This window comes from Geotrypetes seraphini, chromosome 3 (assembly GCF_902459505.1).
Source record: "Geotrypetes seraphini chromosome 3, aGeoSer1.1, whole genome shotgun sequence".
Classification (NCBI taxonomy): Eukaryota; Metazoa; Chordata; class Amphibia; order Gymnophiona; family Dermophiidae; genus Geotrypetes; species Geotrypetes seraphini.
In genome coordinates this window covers 206,287,279-206,305,060 of record NC_047086.1, presented here as the reverse complement: position 1 = coordinate 206,305,060, position 17,782 = coordinate 206,287,279, and the positions used below count along the sequence as shown (strand labels likewise).

The following is a 17,782-nucleotide window of genomic DNA, read 5'->3' as shown; positions in this document are numbered from 1 at the left end:
TCTGTTTTGTGATTACACTATATCACATTTGAAATGTGTATCCTACCAGAGCTGGTATTAGACAGCGAGCGTGAGCTAGGACCTAACAGAGAGAAGAAAAGTATTTTTTTATTTTGTTTACACCACAGCGTGTGTGGGTAGAAGAGGGCAAAGGGGGTGGGGTGGGTGAAGAGGCTATAAAATAAACCCACCAAGACATTTGAAAAAACACCTACTTGGGCAGGAAAAACGAATCGAATAATCGATTCAATAGGGTGAAATTGAATCATATCGAAAAAATTTTCCCTGAATCGGGCAGGACTAATGCCAACAAGAGTTCAATGCAATGCTTAAGCGAGGATGCACCATGAAATGATACAGAAGCATTATAATATTCCTGATCTTATTTACCATCCCTTTCCAGCACCACATTTGTTTTTTTGGCCATTGCTGCACATTAGGCAGTTGGGTTTGCTATATTGTTTATGATGACACCTAGCTCTTTTTCTTGGGTGCTCACCCCTAAGGTGGACCTTAACTTTCGTTAACTGTGATGGATTATTCTTCCCAATGTGCATCACTTTTCATTTGTCCACATTAAATTTAATCTGCCATTTGGATACCGTCTTCCAATTTCCTAAGATCTTCCTGTAATTTTTCACAGTCTGCATGTGTTTTAACAACTTTGAAGAATTTAGTATATCTACAAATTTAATCACCCCACCTTTCATTCCAATTTCCAGATCATTTCTAAATATATTAAATAGCACCGGTACCAGTACAGATCCCTGCGGTACTCCACTATTCACCTTCCTCCACTGAGAAGAGTGGCCATTTAGACCTATCCAATTTACCAAATTCTTAATCCACAACAGAACATTTCCTCCTATCCCATGACTTTTACAAGTAAACAACCTGCTTACCTTTATCCACGTTTATTCATACCTTCAAAGAAATGAAGTAAGTTGGTGAGGCAAGACTTCTTGGCTGAACCCATGCTGACTCTGAACAATGAAGCCATGAACAATTAAGCCATGATCTGTAATTTAATCGTTATAATAGGTTTACCGGTCTATAATTTCCCCGTTCGCCCCTGAAACCTTTTTAAAAAATCAACATTATGTTGGCTAACCTCCAATCTTCAGGTACTATGGACAATTTTCATGCTAGGTTACAGATCACTCAACTTTTTCAGTTGCAATGTCATACTGATTGTAACTCTAGAGGAGTCATCTATTGCACTTTATGCCCATGTGGAAAAATGTATATAGGGCATAATCAGCATAAAGACACACATCATTCAACATTTTAGTACTATACACACCCATTAAATGGAGGCACCCCTTACAGCTCATTGGCTGGAAGAACATCATACATTACAGGATTTGAAATTTTTGGTATTACTCAGGGTGTCTACTAAAATAAGGAGCAATATCGGTAACATCCTTCTTTTTAAAGAACAAAAGTTCATCTATGAATGGGATACAGTGGCCCCAAGGGGACTGAATAATGAAACAGAATGGCCAATAAGCTGATCTAATAGTCTGTTAATGTCATTACGCTGTGGATGTCAGCTCTAAGTACAGTATTTGAATGGGGAGACAGCTTACTTTAATTAATTAATGAACAGAACGGCATTCCACTGGTTTCCTAGTTGAAAGCTAGATAGAGAGCTGCTAAGGGGTTTTTAAATTATTGTTTTGCTTTGATTTATACTGTTTTGGGCATATTTTGGATATCAGTAGAATGCAACCTGTTTTTGTATTATTTTTCTATTTCCAAGTGTCATCATTTTTTCTCATAGCCAATTTGTTTTTATTTGCAGTGAAAAAACACTGTTATGTTTGGCTTTAAGTATTTCCTACGCTGAACGTGGTGTTCTAGTGAATTTTTTTCATTCCTCTTGATGAAGATGTGTGAAACTTGGCCAGAGTTGAGGGGTGAACTGTGCTGAAGATTGAAGACCGATGATAGTTGATTTCACTTTACCGTTTTGTAGCACTGCTGAAATTGCATTATTTTGATCATGAGGTTTTGTTTGGATTTGAGAATTGTTGATGGGTTTTGCAATTAAAAAAAAAAATACTTTTTGATTTTTCTTTGGCTTGTTGGTGGCTGGCACTGTAGGTGATTGGAACCACATCGATTGGACATTTGATCAGTGGGTCATTTACTAACAGAAGTGGCAAGCAATGATATAAGCTTCATCATTATCCAGATAAGTGGCTTCTTTTTGCTTTTTTAAGTCATGTTAGCTTATAATTTTGAAGCATAAGGAAGCAATTATAGGATGTTAGATGATTATATAATTCTTAACATTTATAACAATATCCATTAAATAATTATCTGGAAATATATTTATGGTGAATGGAGAACAGAATGTTGCCATGATGGTTCTCCATTCCGTTGATCTTAGTTCAAATTTCCAGTGTGTGTGGGGGTACTGAGCACATTCATCAAGTTCTACTACAATATTATACTTGGTAGATTTATTTTGATTGAACATATTTCAAACGAATAAATGCATTTGGTTTTGTTAATAAGGTTACAGATGACTAACAGCAGATCAGCAATTTAATGTGATTTAACATTCTTTGTCAATTTGGCTCAGCACATCTTCAAGGTTCACCAAGATTTCTTTGAATTCCTCCATATCGTCATCCTTAAAAAACATTTCTGATTCAGGTAGATCTCTTTCATCTTGTTCTGTAAAGACCAAAGCAAAAAGTCCAGTCTGTTTGCTATGGCTTTTTCCTTTCTAAGTATCCCTTTTTCTCCTTCATGATCTAATGGTCCAATGGATTCCCTCAAGAGGCTTTCTCATTCTGATGTACTTGAAAAAGTTGTTACTGTGAGGTTTTATTTCCTCTGTGGCAAGTTTCTCATATTTTTTTAGCCTTCTTTATCAATGCTTTGTGTCTAATTTGCCAGTGCTCTTGTTGCTTCTTATTTTTTTCCATTTGGATCCTTTATCCATTCTTTGAAGGTTTTTCTGTTGGCTCTAATAGCTTCTTTCACTTAACCTTTTAACCATGCTGGCTGTCCTTTACTCTTCTTTCCACCTCTATTAATATGTGGAGCACTTCTGGTCTGGGTTTCCATGATATTTTTAAACAATGTCCTTGGCCTGATCTAAAGTCCTAACCTTTTTGGACAATCCTTTTAGCTTCAGTTTAACCATTTTCCTTATTTTTCATAGTTGCCCTTTCAAAATTTAAATGCTGCTATAGTAGATTCCCTTTGTGATTTCAGTCCAGATATTAGCTGATTACTGTTTTCCAAAACCTTTAACTCTCATACCCTGCATTCCACTAAGGACTAGTGTTGTACAGTTTCAGATAAGAGGAATATATGCTGTTCTCCTACAACTTCTAGCCAGGAAGAATTAACAGAGCCTCGAAGCAGAAAAGACAATGGGCTGAGCTGGGATGATAAGATTTAGCCTGGGAGGCCTATACATAGCGCTATTTAGAAAGATAAACATTAGGTTGCAAAATATGAGTAGTAACCTGGTGATGGCATATATGTGAAAGTCTAAAATATTGAAAAACTGTGTGTTCCTGGGAATCACATTGGGGTAACCAATAAGGTCCTGTAAGCGCTGTTCTCTTATACACATTACTGACTACTGTCCTACATGCATCTCCTGCACTCTCCATCACCCTACCAAAGCACATTTCCTAATCTCCATAACAGTGCAGCCCCACCATCCAAACCCCCTTCTTACCACAATCACACCCCCTGATATTCAAAGTCCCCTCCCCCCTGCCAGAAGTGCTTTATACCACCTCTTGTCCCGAGGAAGTACCAAGCCTCCCCATGTCTATTAGCAACTATGCCACCAAGGTGACACAATACTATCTTTCTTCAATCCCCCAGATCATGGTGGGTCCAGTGTCCATCAGTGGGAGTGGTTCCACTCTGCTCCCGCTGACTCTAGCTGCACCTCCAAAATGGGAAAACTTCTGGCAGTAGTATCACAGTACTACCACCAGGACCCCAAGTCTTCCAGTGGGGGCTCTCACAGCCATTTGGGAGGCATGGCTAGAGTTTATGGGAGTTAAGGGTACTACTCTCACTCATGGGACACTGGACCACCTCTAGATAGATTCTGAGGGTCAATAACGGATGTGGGAGAGTGGGGGTGGTATCATGCTGGCCTTGACAACATGGTGGTAGGCCTAAGGGGACTTGACTAGGGTGGCAGGGAAGAGGAATCCTTTCAGAGCTCCAGTAAACAAACCCTACAAAAAGCAAACACATTCCAGACCTATTTTGAAAACAGTCATAATAAAAATAGAAACTGAAATGCAAGATATCAGAGATGTATATTTACCAAAGCTGATATATTGTAGACATAGACTGAAATATGATTCATATTGTATATCTGGCATTTTGATATGCTGTCAGCTTTTTTTTTCTTTTATATTTTGTGTTTCTGTTGTAATCTGCTTAGATTCTTCAGATATTATAGGCTATACATATTTTAAATAAAAACAAACAAATAAATAACCCCCTTTTACCAAGCTGTGGTAGAGGTTTCTATCGCAGCCTGGAGCATTAAATGCTCTGACACTTATAGAATTCTATGAGTGTTGGAGCATTTAGCACCCTGGGCCATGGTAAAAATCCCTAATAAAAAGGTGTGTGTGTGTGCAATTAAATAAATTTTACAATTAATACATTCAGAAAAAAAATACTTTTTTCCACCTTTGTTGTCTGATCATTCCTATAATCAGTGTCTCTTTTCTGTTTGTTTCTTAGCTCTTTTTCCAGGGTCTCTTGTTCTTTTGACATTTCCTCTCTACCATTCATCTTTCCTCTGTATTCCTTATCTATTCGGTCCAGCATACCCCTTCTGTGTCTCTATCCCCATCCTCTTCCCATATTCAATATCTGCTCTCTCAATGTCCCTATCCTCCCTCATATTCAGCAACAAATAAATAAACAAACAACCCTACTTGGTATCTCTATTCCCCCCACATGTCCAGCATTCTACAGTAGAATTGTTACATTAGAAACAGTATATCTGTTCACCCTAAAGCAGAGAGACCTTTGAAATCCAATGCTTTAACGAGTGAAACAAAGTAATCAGAAACAAAGTTTAAATGCTCTTGTGACTGTATGTAAAAGTTACCTATGTCATAAATCTTCAATGACCATTTAATTGCTGTCATGTCTTTTATGACACAGGAACCTTATCTTGCTTCTCACTAAAGCATACAAGATGGGGGGGGGGAGAGAAGTCCACCCATTCCTCAGTGTTTAACTTTTACATAATTCCAGGATAGAGCAAAGAAGTAAGATTTTTTAAACAGCCTTAGAATACGCTTGTTTCCTTTCTTTGCATTTACTATAAATACTGTACATACTCTGCTATTGATACTAGTTAGTATCCAACTTTTTAATTTATTTATTATTGAAACAAGCTGAATGATGTAGGGCTCCTTTTACAAAGCTGCAGCAGTGATTCTTTCACAGCAAATACACCGAAGCCAATAGGAACTGAATGGGCTTCAGTATATTTGCTGCAGGAGAATCGCGACCATGGCTTTGTAAAAGAGGCCCTTAGTTGAAAAAATAATTTTCTTATTAACATTCAGAAACAGTTTAATAAATCCGTATTGTTAACAGAGCTATTGTTTATTGTATGCAAATAATTATCCAAATTAGGTAACAGGCAGGTTTTCCAGATCGATGCATGGCAACCAGCGAAGCTAGTGTCTCTGCTGTGTACACACAAAGCATGGAGTCTGGATTCCTGGAAGGAAGCTCATATTCTGCAAAGCATGGAAGTCTCAGTAGTGTCCAAATCATAGTGACAGCCAGAATGTGAAGTTACACAGACAACCAATTCATGATCTAAATGTTTTGCTTTTCTCAGCTTTGCGTTACAACTTAGAAGACTCGCACCTTCAAAAAGTCCAACATAATCTATCATGTAATATTAATAATGATTGCTTTCATGATTTTTTTACAGGTAGCAAATAAGAACTGTGGAGTCTTTCCTTCAGGAACATGCACCCACATATATGTACAGAAAATGTGAACATCTTGTTGGTTTTAAGCAATGTGGAAATAGCCCCAATCTAAGAAATAGGTTTGGTTAGTTTCTATGGGATACTGACAATGCTGAATTTCATGAGTACAGTCTTGGTATTCCCCTGTGAATAAATATGTTTTACCACAGGATTGAGTCACTTACTACTCTATGTAATAGAGGTACATGGGTGAGAGTGACTCTTTCTTGCAATGATGTTATTATGCAGTTGCCTGAACACAAAAGGGGAAATTCTATAAGTGGCATCTAAAGTAGAGAATGACACAGGGAAAAAATTTGTCCCCATCCCCATGAGTCCCTGTCCCCGTCCCGTCCCCATCAACGCCCCATCCCCTTGAGTTCAGTTCCCATCTCTCTCCCGTCCCTGCAAGCTCAGTCCTAGTCCCTACAAACCATCCAATCCCATCTGCACAAGCCTCGAATAGTTATGATTTTATACTGACCTTATTTTATTAAAGTATAAAAAGAAACAATATTCTCTACAATTGTCATTTTATAAACACAAATAATACAGAGCAAGGATCCACAAAACCCCTGTCTCCCCTCCCCTTCACAAATATCCCCTCCACTATCTAGAAAATGGAATAAGCCAAGTTATTACAGAATGCTACACAGAAAAATCATGCTAACAGAATACCGCAGTCACACATGTTAGGGGAGTGCAACTAGGGCAGGGGTAGGCAATTCCGGTCTTCGAGAGCAGGAGCCAGGTCAGGTTTTCAGAATATCCACAATAAATATGCATGAGATAGATTTGCATTTCAAGGAGGCAGTGCATGCAAATCCATCTCATACATATTCATTGTGGATATCCTGAAAACCTGACCTGGCTCTCGAGGACCGGAATTGCTTACCTCTGAACTAGGGCAACTACCCCCGGACAGAGAGAGCCCTAAGCCAGCTGGAAGCTAAAGCAGCACAGCCTGGGCTTTGCAGTCCTGTTATATCTAACACCAGCTTTAGCAGGATACATATTTCAAAACTGATATATTCTAATCATAAAATAGAAAATATTTTTTCTTCTATCTTTTGTTGTCTGGTCATTTTATTCTTCACATCACATTGGTCTCAGGTTCTGGTTTCTGTTTCCATCTGTCTACTCTAAACTCACCTGACCCTTTGACGTCTTCTTTCTCCATGCTCACCATTCTATATCTATGTATGTATTGTTCCCCATGTTCCAAAACAAGATTACAGAACACAGTACAAGATGCAGGCAATGTTTATTCCAATAAACAATTTGTTGAATACAAATAAACCACCTTAAAGAGATAAAGGGACACAACACGGTCCGTATTTCGAACAACACGTCTTCATCAGGGGTCCTATATAATGGAGAAAGCAATGTGTCACTGAGGTGTATGAATGTTACTGTAATGGTGAATATCATGCAAAAAGTGTGTCAAAAACTATAAGAAAGTGGTGAGTGATTTAAATTGACAGATTGTTCATTGAGAGCTCCCTGCGAGATTGTGGACCGACACACATCATGTGTGCATTGAAGGTGCTTAATTTGAACCGAGATTTGTGTAGTAAACAGGGCTGTGGAGTCGGTAGATAAATCCTTCGGCTCCGACTCCTCAGTTTCTGGTACCCATTACTCCGACTCCAATACCCAAAATTGTCTCAGACTCCTCGACTCCACTCCTCAACTCCTGGTAGTAAATGAAGTATAAGGTGAAAGAAAAAAAGATGCATAAAGATTGATGAGTAAAAGAGAACTGTGGTTAGAGAATGACACAGGGCAAAAATCTGTCCCCGTCACCAGACCACCGTCCCCGTCGTCCCCTTCATCGCCCCATCCCTGCAGCATCCACCCTTCCCTCTCACCACCTCACTGCCTTTTGGCACCCCTTGTGCAGTCCGTGCATCTCCCTCCCTCTTACCTCTGCAGCACGTTTTAAGGTTTGATTAACTTGTTGAAAGCCACTGGAGTTTTTGTGCAGTCGCATGCATGTGTGGGCAGAAGCTTCTCCTCTGACGCAACCGGAAGTTGCGTCAGAGGAGAAGCTTCTGCCCACACATGCACGCGACTGCATGTATGCTCTGGCGGCTTTCAAGAAGTCTACAACCTTAAAACGCACCACGAAGGTAAGGGGGAGGGAGGGAGAGATAGATTCAGGTAGGTAGAAAGGAGGGAGGGGACACACGCATTCCCTCCCTTAACTGCGGGGACAAGGCCATTCACCGCTCCACAGTGCGGTGGATGGCCTTGTCCCCATACCTGCAGTGAGCACCTTTCTCCCCTCCACCTTTTTGGCGGGTTACCCACGGCTTCTCACAGGTAACATCCACCGTGTCATTCTCTAACTGTGGTAATACCAAGAGAATAAATTGAATAGCTAAAAAATGTGATAAAGAACTGTGGTGATACCAAAAAAGTAAATTAAATTACATACCCTAAGATGGTGGTAAAAAAAGTTTATACAAGTTTTCTAAAAAAAGAAAGAACACATATAAGTAAACAAAATTAATGGATAGTGATTATGTAATAAATAGCCAAAAACGAATGACTGAAATAAAACAAATGGTATGAACATGAAAACAAAATCAAACAAAATATAAATATATGTTTATCATTATGGAAAAAAGGAATTTTATATATGGATGTAAGAGGTAATTTTTAGAAAAGACAATATAGACATGAAGGGAGCAGATCCCCTGCATATGATAAAATTAATGGGCATAAAAAATGCCTGAAGCCAGAAGGGACGTCATTCGAACGAATTAAAATGCTAAAATAGAGAAAGGAAAAAAGAATTGCCTAAATAGCAGACAGAAGTAATGGTTCAACCGGACGAAAGCCTTTTGATGGAGCTAAAGAGCCTGAGAGAGGAGGTTCAGCGCTTAAGGAGCATCCGAGACGACGAGACCTTCATCGATGGAGTCATCCAGGAGCTGTCTCAGATCGCTGAACAGGAACCTGACAAGACCGCCCTGGGAACACCCATAGCATCCAAAACGGCCACCTTGAGACAAACTACCGGAATGCAGGAAGTGGTTGGAGACGCTGACTCCTGGCAGTTGGTGACTTCCTCCACAAGAAAATGCAGAGGACCTAACTCTGTCTCTTTTTCCCCCATACAGGACAGCTCAACATCGACACCTCATATCGCCCTGAGGAACAGATATCAGCTGCTACAGGAAGGTCCGGAGAAAGAGCTACAAGTAGTTGTTCAGCAGACGGTTCCAACTCCGGAATCAACAGTACAGCCCACCCCTAAGAAGCGCAGAGTGGTGGTCATCGGAGATTCACTGCTGAGGGGCACCGAGGGACCAATCTGCAGACCAGACCTACAATCAAGAGAGGTCTGCTGTTTGCCAGGGGCCAGGATCCGGGATGCTTGCATTGACAGACTCATCAAGCCCCGAGACCACTTCCCCATGGTTCTAATCCACGTCGGAACCAACGACACCGCAAGGAGCAGCCCGGACAGCATACCTGAAGACTTCAGGGCCCTGGGGGAGAAGCTGAGGAGGATGGATGCGCAGGTAGTCTTCTCCTCGATTCTCCCAGTGAGGGGCAAGGGCAGAGCCAGAGAGGATCGAATACAAAGGACGAACGACTGGCTGCGAGGATGGTGCAAGGAGATGAACTTCGGGTTTCTGCACCATGGAGAAGCATTGCAAGGACTACAGGGACACGACGGGCTACACCTAACCAGAAGAGGGAAGAATGTCCTTGGACACCGCCTAGCCCGCCTACTCCACAGGGCTTTAAACTAGGTAAGTCGGGGGAGGGTACAGGCACAAACAACATACCAGGCGAACTAAAATGCCAATACATTTATGAGGCTGAGGAAAGTAGACACCGAAATTCTGGGTCAGGGGTGAGTGCACACACTTTTGAGTCGGGAGTAGGGTCACATCATATTTATGGGTCACATTGTAATTCCGGGTCTAGGGGGAGTACACACTGTAGTTCTGGGTATATGGGGAGTACACATTGTGGTTCTGAGCCTCAGGAAAGCACAAATAACACAAACAATGCTAAAGGTGTTCAAATAGCTCAAACAGGAATATCCCCACTGAGACATAACAAAAATATAACATGGAGGGCTATGTACGTCAACGCACACAGTTTAGGAAACAAGATCCTGGAATTGGAAACAGAAATAAGGAATGCCGACCTGGATGTGGTGGCGATATCCGAAACCTGGCTCACAGACTCCCACGGGTGGGACATGGTCATACCGGGTTACAACTTGCTTCGCCGGGACAGAGAGGGTAGGAAGGGAGGGGGTGTAGCATTATATACTAAAGATGACATTAAGGTCACGAGAATCTCAGATGTCCAGTATACTGGAGAATCCCTTTGGGTTAATTTGGCCAGAGGGAAGGACAAATGCTTGTATCTTGGCGTAATTTACAGACCCCCAAGACAACAGGATGACCTGGATATGGAAATAATCGAAGATATAGAAAATATCACCTTGCGTGGGGACACAGTATTGCTAGGTGACTTCAACATGCCTGATGTGGATTGGGTTACACTTACCTCTGCTTCCGGCAGCAGCAAGAGGCTATTAAACTCTATGAAAGGAGCAAGCCTCAGGCAACTGGTGTTGGAACCGACAAGGGATCAGGCAATACTGGACCTGATACTTACCAATGGAGAAAGTGTCACAGAGGTCTCGGTGGGCGACACATTGGCCTCCAGTGACCACAACATGGTATGGTTCAATATCAGGAAAGGTTTCACTAAATCTACTACACTAACCAAAGTCCTCAAATTCAAGGACACAAATTTCAAAGAAATGGGAGACTTCGTTCACCAGGCGCTACAAAGCCAAGAAGAAACCGATAACGTGGAAGACATGTGGTCGACTTTGAAAGCAACCATACAAGAAGCAACAAACCGCTATGTAAAATCAGTAAGTAAACGGCGAAGGAACAATAAACCACAGTGGTTTACTGCGGAGATCTCAGACCTGATCAAGGAGAAGAAAAAAGCATTCATCTCTTACAAACAATCAGGGAAGCAGGACTCTAGAGCAGACTACCTGGCCAAATCAAAAGCCGTCAAAACAGCAGTCAGGGAGGCTAAATTCCTCATGGAGGAGTCTCTAGCAAAGAACATCCAGAAGGGAGATAAATCCTTCTTCAGGTATATCAGTGATAGAAGAAAAAACTCAGGCGGGATTGTACGTCTTAGGAAACCAGACGGAGACTATGTGGAAAAGGATTCGGAAAAAGCCCAACTATTAAATGAATACTTCTGCTCAGTCTTCACCCGAGAAGCGCCAGGGCTCGGCCCTCAGCTACAGACAAGGGTTGGCTCAGTTGACCCGTTTAGTAACTTTGAGTTTACGCCCAGCAGTGTCTACGGTGAGCTGTCAAAGCTCAAGGTTAACAAAGCAATGGGGCCGGACAACCTGCACCCCAGGGTGCTTAGGGAGCTGAGTGATGTCTTGGCGGAGCCACTGTCCGCGCTCTTCAACCTCTCCCTTAGCACAGGCAGCGTCCCGTTGGACTGGAGGACGGCTAACGTCATTCCACTCCACAAGAAAGGCTCAAAGATGGAGACAGCAAACTACAGACCAGTGAGTCTAACATCGATAGTGAGCAAACTAATGGAAACTCTAATCAAACACCAATTAGATAAGATCCTGGATGAGGAGAATCTACGGGATCCCCGACAACATGGATTTACTAAGGGGAGATCCTGCCAATCCAACCTGATCAGCTTCTTTGACTGGGTAACAGGGAAGCTGGATATTGGGGAGTCCCTGGACATCGTGTACCTGGACTTTAGCAAAGCATTCGATAGCGTACCACACCGCAGGTTACTGAGCAAGATGAGTTCTATAGGATTAGGTAACACATTGACGAAATGGGTTGGGAGCTGGCTTGGAGGTAGGCTCCAAAGGGTGGTAGTGAACGGCACCCCCTCCGAAATGACGGAGGTGATTAGTGGAGTACCACAGGGCTCAGTCTTGGGCCCAATCCTATTCAACATCTTTATAAGAGACTTGGCAGAAGGGCTTCGAGGTAAAATAACATTATTCGCCGATGACGCCAAACTTAGTAATGTAGTGAGCAAATGCACAACAGACGAAGATTCAGTGCCCGACAACATGATGCACGACCTACTCCTACTGGAGCGATGGTCTAGGACATGGCAACTCAACTTCAATGCCAAAAAATGCAAAGTTATGCACCTGGGCAGCCAGAATCCATGCAAGTCTTATACCCTTAATGGCGAGATCCTAGCAAAAACGGTAGCAGAACGAGACTTGGGGGTAATCGTCAGTGAGGACATGAAGTCTGCCAATCAAGTGGAGCAGGCTTCGTCCAAGGCAAGACAAATCATGAGCTGCATACGAAGGGGTTTCGTCAGTCGTAAGGCGGAAGTTATTATGCCATTGTATAGATCCATGGTGAGGCCCCACCTGGAATACTGTGTGCAATTCTGGAGGCCGCATTATCGCAAGGATGTGCTGAGACTGGAGTCGGTGCAAAGAATGGCCACCCGGATGGTCTCGGGACTCAAGGATCTACCATACGAAAAACGGCTTGACAAATTACAGCTATACTCGCTCGAGGAGCGCAGAGAGAGGGGGGACATGATCGAGACGTTCAAGTATCTTACGGGCCGCATCGAGGCGGAGGAAGATATCTTCTTTTTCAAGGGTCCCACGACAACAAGAGGGCATCCGTTGAAAATCAGGGGCGGGAATCTACGAGGTGACACCAGGAAATTCTTTTTCACCGAAAGAGTGGTTGATCGCTGGAATAGTCTTCCACTACAGGTGATTGAGGCCAGCAGCGTGCCTGATTTTAAGGCCAAATGGGATCGGCACATGGGATCTATTCACAGGGCAAAGGTAGGGGAGGGACATTAAGGTGGGCAGACTAGATGGGCCGTGGGCCCTTATCTGCCGTCTATTTCTATGTTTCTATGTTTCTATGTTACTATGATAAAAACAACCTAGAGCTGTCCCAGGAAGTTTCAAACTTCGTACTAAAAACTGGAAAATAAAAATTCAGAAGCAGAGCAGTTTAAAAGACACCTTCACACCTTGCTTGCAGAAGAAAAATCAGGGAGAGGGCACTGCCCTGACACATGGAGGTGGAGCTGAAAAAGCAGAGAATACCTTCTGCAGGTCCTTGCAGCTGAAGATGCGTAAACCCAGTAGTCCAGACTCATATGCTGTTTGAACTGGAAAGTTTCTCGGGAAGCTCCTGCCCCGTCTTGGTGTCTCAGATTTTGCAAGTCAAAAATCTGGTGAGCTTAGGTACCACTGCCAGACCCTTTCTAGTAGTGCTGCCCAATTCGCGATTTGAATCGATTCTCCAATTCACTTTGGGTAAATTGATTCAAATCAGTTTGCTACTGAAGAAAATCGGACTTACCGATTCGTTGGCCCCCTTGCTACTGCCACTTTTGCCTGGCCAGGGAGGAGAGGAGAGGGCCTTGCTGCTGGGAAGCAGAGAGCCTTGCTGCCCCGATCTGCACCAGAGATCCGTTCGGGCTTTCTCTCTGCCACCGGAGTCCTTGCTTCTGATGTAACTTCTGGTTTTGCAAAACTGAAAGTTACATCAAATGCAATTCACTACCCTGCCGCTACTCAGGGCGTCTTCTCTTCATTTGGGTGCTCAAACGGAAACAGGAAGTTTTCATTGAGGGCGGGCCGCAGTGGAGAGAAGACGCAAGGAGTAGTGGCAGGAGTGGATCGCTACCGCCACCGGCAGACTTCTTCCCAGATGCATCCCTCCTGCCGGACTCTCTTTGGGAAAGGTGCGGGGGTGTGGTAGTGGTGGGGGCTTAGGAGTGCCATAACAAATAATAAAAGGTAGATGGAGGGAGAGGGGAGATGGGGAGTTGGTGGACTGGAGGAGAGATTGGTGAGAAGATAGATAGGAGAAATGAACTTAGTGGAGGGGGGAGATGGACTTGGGGGAGATCATGGAGAGGGGAGATGGGGGAAGGATAGAAGAAATAAGGATCTAAAAACAGGAGGAGAGAGATGGTGGACAATGGGATTTAGGGAGGGAAGGGACAAAAAGGGAGAGAAGTTGGACACAAGGGATTGTGAGGAGGGGGGGATAGAGATACTGGATAGGAGGGTAGTTGGGAAGAGAAAGGGAGACATGGTGGACCCTGGGGTGGTGGGGAAGGAGAGAGAGATGAAGGATGAAAGGATAATTCAGAAAAGGTGGATCTGTAGATGGAGACGAAAAAAAGGAGATACCAGACCTCTGGGGGAGGGAAGGGAAACGGAAGGGGAGGACAGAGATGGCAGATGGATGGTTAGCATGGAGAAAGAAGAAAGAAGGAGACCTTGGCAAGCAAGTTATCAGAAGACAACCGGAGCCGGGGACCGATAAGATCTGAATAATGATCAGACAAGAGGTAGAAAAAATAATTTTATTTTCTACTTTGTGGTGTTAGACCACAAATGTGAGCTAGGATTTAAGAGAGAGGAAAAGTCTTTTTTGTTTGTTTATTTTGTTTACACCACAGCTGGGTAGGAGAGGGCAAAGCGGGTGAATAGGCTATAAAAGGGGTGAAGAGGCTATAAAATAAACCCACCAGGATGTTTGAAAAAAACATCCACTTGGGCAGGAAAATCGAGTCAAAAAATCGATTCAATAGGCTGAATCGAATCAAATTTTTTCCCCTGATTTGGACAGCACTACTTTCTAGTCCAGCTTTATTGGGAAAAAGGTGGCTCAGGTCGACCATATCCTAATGCAGCATCACCGTATACATTAACCTTTCTTTCCATCCGCTCAAGTAGACTAACACGGTAAACAGGCTTAAAAAAAACATCTCTAGGCAAAAAGCAAGTAAAACCACTAAAATCCAGTGCTTATTCCTAGATAAGCAGCATATTACTCTTTGGGATCTTGCCAGGTACTTGTTACCTGGGTTGGCCCCTGTTGGAAACTGCTATACTGGGCTTGAAGGACCTGAGGTCTCTCCCATTATAGCAGCTCTTATGATCTTCTTAATTATGTACCCCTCTAGTCCTAAAAAGCCAAGCCGTCCCTCCGAACCACCGCTTCTGCATCACGTGCCCTTTTCCAGAGCCAAAGATGGCCGCCAGGCTTTGTCGCGTGACCTTCCAACGCTAAGGCTGAACATGAGTGGTTGATGGTGACCTCAGCGTGACCTGGCGTCGGTAACCCGGCGATAATCTTGCCGGGCGATAGAGAGTGCTCTCAGCTCCAAAGCTTAAAAAAAAACAAAAAAAAAACATGACGCTGTCCAGGCTGAGCTGCTACCGGTGGCTGTTGCTGTATGGAAGAGGAGGAGCGTGCAGGCTGGCGGGCGGCCGGTGAGTGCCCGGAAAACCGTAGCAGAGTGTCAGCCCCGGAAGCAGCTTTAGGGATGGGGAGTATCTTAAATTTAAAAATGTTATGAATTTAACTTTCAAGCATAAGGCCTCATACTAGTGCGATAATGTTTTCCTTTAAAAATAATGGGCGCGCGGGAGAGGGGCGGGAAGAAGACCCCCCTGTTTTTGGATGGGGTCCTCTTCATGAACGAGCACAGGTGCAAACCATCCGAGCCGCTTTCTGAGCGTTTCACTTCTCATATCCCAATAATCTCCTAAAATAGACCGAGCAGCAAACTGGGTGATCTGTACCAGAGCATCCCCTTCTACTCTGCTCTTTTCTATCACTTTTCACTTTGACAGATGGGAGTGTGCTAGTGATCCAGCTTTAGTTTGAGGAAACGCACCTGTAAAGAAAATTAAAAGTTTGAAGTGCAATCTTGTCCTCAAAACCTCGTGTCACAATAAATCGGTTAGTTAGTAAGATGCCACTTGCTTCTGTCATTTATAAAGCCACTGTGATGTGCATTCTCATACTTTTTGCTGAACAGTACTTGCTGTTAAGCAGTTTAAACATTGATGACTTTCTGGAAAGGAAGTGTGAAACCTAATTTCATGAATAATCTGGTTCAAATCTTTGTAAGCCTTATTATGGTGTTTCTTTGGCCTTATTAATGCAAGTTAATTTTGGAAGCAGTGTGGTTGGGTACAAAAAATTAATTTTGGAAGTGGTTGGGTACACATGATCACGATGCAGTATGTTGTACTGTACAGGCTTAGATTCTTGCTAGTGGTAGGCAACCCAGAATAAGTAATACTCAATAGCATTAGTTTTCTTCTGTGAGAAAATTAAAATGAATTATAAATTGTGTTTTTGTATTCCCAAGAAAATTATGTCAGCCACGAGGAGATCCTGCATCCTATAGAACAGGATACTGTACTCACTTTGTGATAATCCTCAACAAAGGGTTGCGGATCGTATCTAACATTTTATTCAGTACTGAAATGTCTTTCCTTTTTCACTAAACATGATAAACTCTTTGGAAGGGAATCTGAAGGGATTTTTTATGTTCCAATTTTTTCTAAATTGCAGACATCCATCATATCAATTATCCACAAATGCAAAGCCAAAAAACCAATCTGCCATCTCATCTAGAGTCAAATATATGAATGAAAAATACAACAAGTTTTTGGAAAGGAAGTTCCCTAGGTTCTATATCTTGTATTCAACCTTCATAAAAGGTGAGTACATTTTTGTATGTCCTGTCTTGTAAAGAAAAAAGAGGGTGCTTCATGGGAAGGTCTTGTGCATTCATCCATCTGTGAGCCCCTAATCAAGATGAAGCATATTTGCTGCTTAAAAAAGAGGTGCATGTCGCTTAGCTCCATTAATAAGAGCTCATGCAACTTATTACACCAATGCCAATGTGAAGGTGGGTCCTGAGTGTTTTTTAAAACAATTGTTCTAGTGTAATAGCTGTGTCATTCTGGACGGATGGGTAATATCTCAGTACCCATAAGCCATGCAGAAGGCATCCACTCCCGCTTTTGAATCCCTCCTGCTTCCTCCTTCAGCTTTTTCCTTCTGCACACGAGCCTCAAGGAGTGTTTCTGATCTGCTCTGCTTATTACGCATTTGTGGGGGTTGGAGGCTGTCAGACACCGATCAGACTAGCAGCCCGATGATTCAGCACTGGAAGGACATTCAGTTTGAGGCAGTGATTTCTTCTTCCAGATCCAGCTACCTTTGGAGCTGAGGTAGGCTAAAGCACATTACCAGCATAGGTCACAGTACAAGGCTGTTTCAGCCTATGAGGAAAATGAGGGGGGAGGAGGTTTGTAAATATTACATTTAAAGATTTCTGCTTGTTCCCCACCTCTAAAATCCTAAAATTGCTAGTTTTTACATTTTATTTTAGCATTTTAGGGCTGTTTTTGGTACTAAAACGCTGTTGCAGTGGCCATCTTAGATTTCCTGATTTATTTTTCAAACTTCTCTAGAAGCTCCGAATCACCTTGTTTTGCCTCAAAACTGGCAGTGATGGAGTCCTCAGGTTCTTGTGACCCTAATTCATGCCAAGTTTATGCTGGATGGGCACCTGAAAAACACACTTGTGCCACATGCTGCTCAGCATGTGAAGGGCAGGAGCAGTGGGCTTAGCCTCCCCTTTGCTCTCTAGGGCCGAAGAATAGTTGGAAAGCCTCTTGGTTGGGGCTATTCCTTTTTGGAGCCCTGGAATGGTGGTCATCCTAAACTCAGGGGCACAGAGGCCACAGAATCAAAGAAACGCAAGTTGGTGTCCTTTTCAGGAGACTCAGAGCTGCCTAGTATGGCGTTTTCTCTGGACTTTGTTAATTTGATATGGAGAGCCTTTCAGGACAGCCGTTCTTCCAAAGAGAAGTGTGGCAACATTTCTGAAGGCTCACGAGTGGGCAGGAGCTCCCAGGGTGTGTCGAC

The 17,782-nt window shown here is 42.9% G+C and overlaps 1 protein-coding gene across 6 annotated transcripts in view; it reads left to right on the top strand.

Annotated features, from left to right (window-relative positions):
* Positions 1-17,782, top strand: part of LETMD1 (LETM1 domain containing 1) — an 85,460-nt gene that overhangs the window by 36,949 nt on the left and 30,729 nt on the right. Inside the window, exons 2-3 of one of the 6 annotated variants that reach the window (XM_033936842.1) lie at positions 2,107-2,197; positions 16,418-16,566. In XM_033936842.1, the coding sequence (XP_033792733.1) occupies positions 16,491-16,566 (76 nt within the window). In that variant the 5' untranslated portion in view covers positions 2,107-2,197; positions 16,418-16,490. Of the gene's footprint in view, positions 1-2,106; positions 2,198-14,576; positions 15,381-15,408; positions 15,797-16,417; positions 16,567-17,782 lie in introns of those variants that run through there. The other 5 variants (XM_033936840.1, XM_033936838.1, XM_033936841.1 and 2 more) reach the window with 5 other exon arrangements.